The sequence below is a fragment of the Salminus brasiliensis genome, chromosome 11 (assembly GCF_030463535.1).
Source record: "Salminus brasiliensis chromosome 11, fSalBra1.hap2, whole genome shotgun sequence".
In the NCBI taxonomy this organism is placed as follows: domain Eukaryota; kingdom Metazoa; phylum Chordata; class Actinopteri; order Characiformes; family Bryconidae; genus Salminus; species Salminus brasiliensis.
The window spans coordinates 22,293,461-22,300,849 of record NC_132888.1 but is presented as its reverse complement, the minus strand read 5'-3'; the positions used below and the strand labels follow the sequence as shown (position 1 = coordinate 22,300,849).

The following is a 7,389-nucleotide window of genomic DNA, read 5'->3' as shown; positions in this document are numbered from 1 at the left end:
TATATTAAAATGCAGAATCTGTTTATTTACACTTTAAATTAAGCGAATCATCATCATCGTTTATCATCACATTGGAGACTTAAAAAGCCTTTTTTCCCCCTAAGTTGCTGGTCAAATTTCACACAACACGCTCCAGTTTATCCTGTGTCAAACGAAATGAAGGCAGGCCTGACAGATCCAAACCAACGGCAGTATAAATGCTTTTAACATCGGAACATCAGTCAAAGAAGATGAATGCAGAAAAACATTGCATAAGTTATGTACAGAAATTACAAAAATAACTACTTTACAGATGTTTTTCTTAGAGTCACAGGCTGCGGTTAGACACGATTCAGACTCTCAGGCTACATGTTGAGTCTCTATATTGGTGGAATTCCTCAATCAATTTCATCCTCTGGATAACTTTTGATATAACGTTCAACCATTTCTTCTAAATCCATTTTTATGTGGTAGTTGATATTTAGCACCGCCAAATTTTTTGACCTGTGGCTGACCGGTGTGTCCAAAAGGTAAGCCTGTAAGCGTTTCTGACCAGTCTCGCCTTGACTGTCACCAAGCTTCAATACAGGCAAAGAGGCCAGGATTTTCAGGAACGCGTTGACGTTCGGGAAGAACTTGACGTCCGAGTGATGCAGCGTCTCGTGAATAGTGCACGGCAGGCTAACTTCCTTCCCCCGGTGTTTCCACTTGATCCTCCAGCAGTGCAGCTCTGCAGGCAGCGTGTCCGGCTGGGGAAGGTCGCTCCTGAACACGTCTGCATGGGCCTCCTCGGACGTATTAAACTTCATCTGGCCCATGACTGCCGGAACCAGTGACAGGCACTTGAGAGCTTTGAGATGGTTCTCCGAGAAGATGTCCTTGACTTCCTGAGTGATGTACTCCATGACCGGAAGGGTAAGGTACTCTTTGAAGAACGATTCTGCTTGTATTTCCAAGGTTTCAACCGCCTGCTGCTTCCTGAGGAACAGCCTTGGCACTTTCACTGGGATTTCCATAGCCGTGGCCAGGTTCACCGCTTCCTCGAACCAGAATTCATGGTAGACCTCAACATTGTCTATGACCTCGTGTAAAGAATGCAAGACAGCCGTTAGACTGCTGGCTGCGAAAAACACATCAAGGGTTTCACCCTGCAGGTTTTTACCAAATGCTCTAGTGAAAGAGAGTGCGTTCTTTAGCACAACCAAAGTGACGACAAATTCAAAGTCTGCGAAAGCCTCCGAGATTGTGTAAGCATCGCTTGTGATTTGGTCGTTCCACTTCAAGTCCTCGTTGTCATGTACACTGTCCATGCAGAGCAACAGCGGCTCCAACAAATCCACAGCCAGCTCGAACACATTATGAAGGTCGGTCCACGTCGCACGGCAGCTCTCCTTCAGATCACTTGCTTTCTCCACGTTGTTGTGACAGTAAATGGAGATGGCACTGTCCAGCTCTGCCTGCAGTAGTGGGGATGCCTTAAAAAACATGTCTACCTTTTTTAGAACTGACATTACTACCTGAACTCCGGTCAAGGGAATGCTGTTGGCCAGGTGAACATTAAGTGCACAAGTCGAGCAAGGAGTATTTACGGCCATTGGAAATTTCTCCATGATCTGCGTGGCTATGGACTTCATCCTACTGCCAAGCACACCGAAGGCAGCATGGGCTTGGCCTCTACAGTGGTCCATGGTCAGGCCCCACTGTTGTGTGATATGAGACTCCAATTTGTCTGCCACAGAAAGCTCCTCTCCATCAAACAAGAGGAACTCTATAAACTCCTCACGAAGTGAGTTGGTCTGGTCCACGAAACGCAAGAACACAGGGATGTGCTGGCCCTCTGGAAACTCCACCAGCTCCCCAGTCACCAATGAAAAAAAACGGCTTTCTCGTACTTCTTGGAGGAGCTCCTCACGAACACAGGTTTCACAGATGTCCAGGAGCTGCCTCTGTTGTGGGGCTGGCCAGTATTCCTCGTTAATGGGCGCTGCTTCAAATTTCCCTCTCAGGAATTCGTCCCCTGCATTTATGCGGTTTTCTAGCAGGGCCTGAAAGGTGCTCATGATGATGGGGTGACTCTCCTGCTCGTTTTTTGACTGGAAACTTAATGGAAAGTTTTGTTTTCCTATTAACACAATCACTTCAAACAATGACCTTAAAAACTCTCTTAGTTCTTTCTGATGTGGAGTCAACTGAGGTACATCATCATTTGTCTCAGTGCCGTCCTGACTGTCATTTTTGTCCTTTTTGGCGAGCAGGTGTTCAATTGAAGACTCCACTGGGGAGGAGAGAAAAAGAAAACGTAAATTTATAGCAAGAATCAAATTCTACTTTAACACATCTACTCAGTCTGGTAATAAATACTCACGTCTCCTTTCTTTTATTTTCCGGACCTCCTCATCGGTCTATAAACAATGAAGGGAAGGAGTTAAACACAAAATTTGAAGAGCAGTATTATTACTGAACCTGATATTGAAATATAAGTATCCAGAGTCCAGAATAGCAGTATCTTATCCCTTTTAATGGCTGGTTAACATTATTTGTCTCTGGAGGTGAAATAATGTAATTTTACTACAGGACATCTGGAAAATGTATGACCGATTCGCACGGGATAAAAAATAACAGCATATATGACTTAGAAGGAAGTGGTTACTCTATTTACGCACTGCTGTCACCTCTGAAAAAGCATCCTGCAACCACTGATAAAGCATTACAGGATGATAACCCACAATCTTATAACACACTTATAGTAATAATGAATTTTCTGTTCGTAATTTAGCATCTACTTACGCTTATATCATTTACATAGCCTATAGGCTACACTACATAGTAGGGCCGTGCCTCTGAGGAGTCCTTTGGATCACCTTCTGGATTTGAGTGTTGTACGTCTTACAACATCTGAGGTTTGCCACAGGCTTCAATGACCCGAGGTACTACGGGCAACTCCATACAATCTATCGTGGTATCTATAGGACAAAGTATCTTACAAAAGGGAAATACACTCCTCACTTTCCTGCAATATTTAGATCTTTTCACGGGACAACACTATAGAAATGGAACTTTGAAATTGGTCTTATAACTCAACACACAGCCATTAATGTCCAAATAGCTGGCAACACAAGGCAGTACACCTCGCACTGAACCTTTGATTGTGCCCAATTGAGTTGTTGCCCATCCCTGGTGTCATGTGACTCCTTAGAGTTACAAGGTTCGAAGGTTTGAATAAGGAGCAAAGCTGTTAAATTTGGTGCTTTGGGTACAATTCCAAGTCCTGTGGTCTGACGGGACCAGGATAAGCTTGTTTGGCTCAGATGGTGTCCAGCATGTGTTGAGGCGCTCAATGAGAAGTACCAAGATAACTGTTCTTTTCCTATAGTCAAGCATGGTGGTAGCATCAGGGTCTGGTCTCACACTAAATTTTGACACTATAGGCAAAATTTGGACATGTTGCCTGTAAGGTGTACTCACTTCAGTAAATCTATACTGCTACACAAGCTGTACACTGACTACTCTAAGTTATATACTCTAAGTTTTATTTCTAAAGTGTTATCCCATTAAAAAAAACATAACAGGTGTGTATTATGAGGGGTGTATTTACTTTTGTGAAATACTATATGATGAAATATTTATCCACCTATGAATTTCCACAGGATTATTATAACGAGGTTACTTTTACAACTTGTTTTACTGAAGGAAAAAGCATGAGAATATTTACTGACTTGGGAGCACATAGTCTGTAAAAATGACTGACATGTTGCATTCGGACAGGACTAAAACCACTGAGAAACTCAATAATAATAACATTAAGCCACCTCACCAGAGTAAAACTAATCCCGTCTGAATAAGGCTTTTTGACGGTTTACTGTGTAAAACATCACAGATGCACCAAATTTGAGTATTGTTGCAGTAAGTGGTGCAGTGAGAGCAATAGAAACTAGCTCACTTTTGTAATATCTGGGAGTCTGAAAACAATAAAACTAGAGAAGCAGAAGCAAAGGTGTGAGAACACAATCAAGACAAACTTAGCAAGCATGTCAGCGACTCTCAATTGGATAAACTGTGGTCTTTCATGAACATTAATCTGAACAATCTGACCGCTAAAAGTTAGCATGCTTTCACTGCTGCCTCCAAACCCGTACTTGGATATTACCAACTATCTTGTTTACAGTATAAGTGTGTTTACCTGTGAACAGTTTTAAAACCATAAATCCCTGAAGCCCAATGACATTTCACGGATGCAGGACTTTTTCTATTTCTTTTTTTCTATTTTCTACTTTTTCCAATTTCTATTTCTACCGAAGAACAGCGACAACACAGTCCTACCATCAAAGAAACTTGTGCTTAGAACAGAAGCCTTTTTTGCATGACATTTTTCTCCCAAGATATTACAAATACACTACAAATATCATCATGAAAAAAACTATGTCTAATACTCTACAGAAAGTGGACTACAGGACATTTTACAGTCTTCAAAAGGCCAGACTAAGCCTAATTTCTTCTGTCCTGTTTGGGTGACTGTTGTTAGCATGGCTAATCCAAAACAATGCATGGATATAACATTAAGGTTGTATAAGGTTAGCTGCTTTAGATGACAGAAAGACCAGCACAACAGCCAGTATTATCATACCACTTTACCTAAGAACAGAAGTGAAAGTAAAAAAGTAAATAATCAGAGTTTACTACAGAACAGCCTTAACTCACCTGTTGCTATTATAACACTGGTCAATGACCGATAATCTTCCTATTCTGATTTGTGACAAGATGTGATGACTAGTCAATACAATTAAAAATACACTTTGACATCAATATTAATTTGATTAAACTTAAGTATGTATATAACAGGGTTTTTTTGTTACTGTTTACTATTAGAGTTGTACACATTCCATTTGGATTTAATTAAATGTGTAAAATATGCAAACAAAATATTTTATAATGTCCTTACAAAACCCTGATTGTGGCTTGCAGTAATAAATAAGACTAATCTTTCTATTAGCATTTTTCTTGACTTGTTTAATTATACAGCTCTACTGTAAATATGAGCCAAGTATGAATGTATGCATGAAATGAAATTGTAATGCAATGAAATTGTACATATAAAATAATAATAATAATGAAAAAAATAATGAAATCTTACCAAAACTTTGATCCGTTTGCGGTGTCTGCTGTGTGGATTGCTGAGGTGGCTGGTTAAATCAAAAATGGTAGGAATAGCTGTGTCCCTCAGCACAGTCCTGTAAGGGCTCTGAAATAATAATAATAATAATAATAATAACAGAATAAAAATGTCCAGCATATATATTTTTGGTTTGTTTTTGTGTAAATTTGGTGTACATATTGCTAATGTTATTCCTATATGTATCTTATATATATTATATGTTTAATACTTTTTTAGGTTATTTTATTTGACAAAGCTGTATCTTCTTTGCTCATCTGAGTATATTTATTTCACCTATATTCAATCCTGTTGTTTTATGTGAGCAGACCATTATCCATGCATGTCACTGCTAGTTGTACTGTGTATATCTACATCTGACAAATAAAACCATGAACTTGAGCTATATATTTGAAAAAAGCACTACTATCACTACCAGACACTACCAGTCCTGATACTCACAGTTTTACAGATCATGGCTGGCTCAAAGTGTTTTGCACAGAGTCGGTAGTGTTTGTTCAACTGATCAGGAGTTTTCTCCTCCAGATCTGCACGACGGCAGTTCTCCACCCATAGCCTACATCTGCGAACGTAAACACAACGTAACACAAACACACAGGTCAGAGATGATCATGCACTGTCCTGGAAAGCTGCCATTTGACAGTGCTTGATGACTTCCCTGCTGGTTCAACTCTGAGCTGGGATTCCTGGAAGCACCTTAGCACTGACAGGACTCTTGGTCATTCATTGTGTGTGTGTGCGTGTGTGTGCGTGTGTGCTGTTCCAGGCTTGATTTAGAACAGGATCTGATCAGATTCACTATTCACCCTCAAATGTTTGATCCAGCAGTTTCTACTGCTTTCCTCACAGTACTCATGCCAAACTTTAGTCTCTCCATCTTTGTGATTGGGGCAGCAGGCTTGCAGCAATAGCTTTAAGAGGAATGTGGAGGGAGCTGTTCAAAGAACCTGATGCCCTGCCAACTGACAGGCTCAATACATGTACTCGACACCCAATTTTGAACTTAATAAGCTAGCTAATGCTTAGTTAGCCCTCGCTCAGTCCGTCAAGCAAGAACACCACTTTCATTAGTCATAACACTTAGCTAATGACCAGTCTAACAGAGTCGTGTTTACTTGTATAACCTCCCCAACCCCTCTCTGCTGTCTGTCCACGCTTTAGCCACAGAGCTAGCTAGCTAACTCTAGCTAACGTAGCACTGACCTACCTCAGATAGCTACATGTTTGGTTTGAGACCAAAGACCGGGGCTAGCTAACCATTGGTTTGCTGTTCGCTGTCACACCAAGTCATAACCCGCAGTCCTTTCATTTTCAGCACGTTAGTCTATTAGGAATGAACCCACAGTGTTAACGTACCTCTCCGGATCTCTGGGAAACCGAAAGAAAGCCAAATCAGACTGAGTGCTCTTTCTGGTGCAGTTCGGGGCCGCGCAAAAATTGGGCATTGTGTGAGAAACGTGAATAAACAGGCTAAGAATGTGAAACTTTCCCCAGGCTTATGTGTAAATAACTGTGGGTTAGAGGGTTTGTTATTGTAACTAGCTACATCGCTAACATTACTGCTAGCTAACAAAGCGCAAAGCGGGAGCGGTGTCTGAACTACCAACCCACAATGCACTGCGACACTCCCAGTGTGCTCCAGGCCTCACAACAATGCAAAATAAACTTAAAAAACACATTTTTACGAAACTGAATAAATGTCGGAAAATATTATTTTAATTGTATTTAATTTTCTAAACGTAATAGCGTGTTGACCCCAGCCGGGCACTGGGTTTCCTACTTCATTCACCTACAGCAATACGTCTCTTACAGTTTTGCACAAAATTAACAATATTTTAATATATGAAAGAGTTGGGTAAGTGGTGAAATATAGGCACATCTTTAATGATTCTCTTATTGTTGAATCGGTTAAATTAATACAATACGAACAAAAAAAAATTTGGGCTCGTCCGGGATTTGAACCCGGGACCTCTCGCACCCGAAGCGAGAATCATACCCCTAGACCAACGAGCCGCGCGCTGTAACCGCGGCTTACTGCTTTAGTAAGAACATAACTGCACTGACCACATCAGTGTTTTCCCGACTAAATGTCGTTTAAGTCATTTAACTGTGCATTATTTTGTTCATTTTCCTTTTACATCATATTTTGCATTTTTCTGCCATCAGCCTTCCTCACAGAGAAGCTGTTCAACAATGCGATTGATCAGCAGCCGGGGGCGACAGTGAGAGGTACATCTCAC

General features: G+C 40.9%; 1 protein-coding gene and 1 non-coding gene across 2 annotated transcripts; both read right to left on the bottom strand.

Annotated features, from left to right (window-relative positions):
* On the bottom strand, positions 1-6,743 carry thap12b (THAP domain containing 12b). The gene is made up of 5 exons (XM_072691216.1): positions 6,506-6,743; positions 5,591-5,711; positions 5,111-5,218; positions 2,345-2,381; positions 1-2,254 (listed from the first exon to the last, which is right to left on the bottom strand). Exons 1-5 carry the CDS (start codon positions 6,592-6,594, stop codon positions 378-380), a joined length of 2,232 nt encoding a protein of 743 aa, XP_072547317.1. The 5' UTR covers positions 6,595-6,743; the 3' UTR covers positions 1-377.
* A 347-nt stretch (positions 6,744-7,090) lies between these two features.
* On the bottom strand, positions 7,091-7,162 carry trnap-cgg (transfer RNA proline (anticodon CGG)). Its single transcript has one exon. It is a non-coding gene; the product is annotated as a tRNA-Pro (tRNA).
* Between the last annotated feature and the right edge of the window lie 227 nt (positions 7,163-7,389).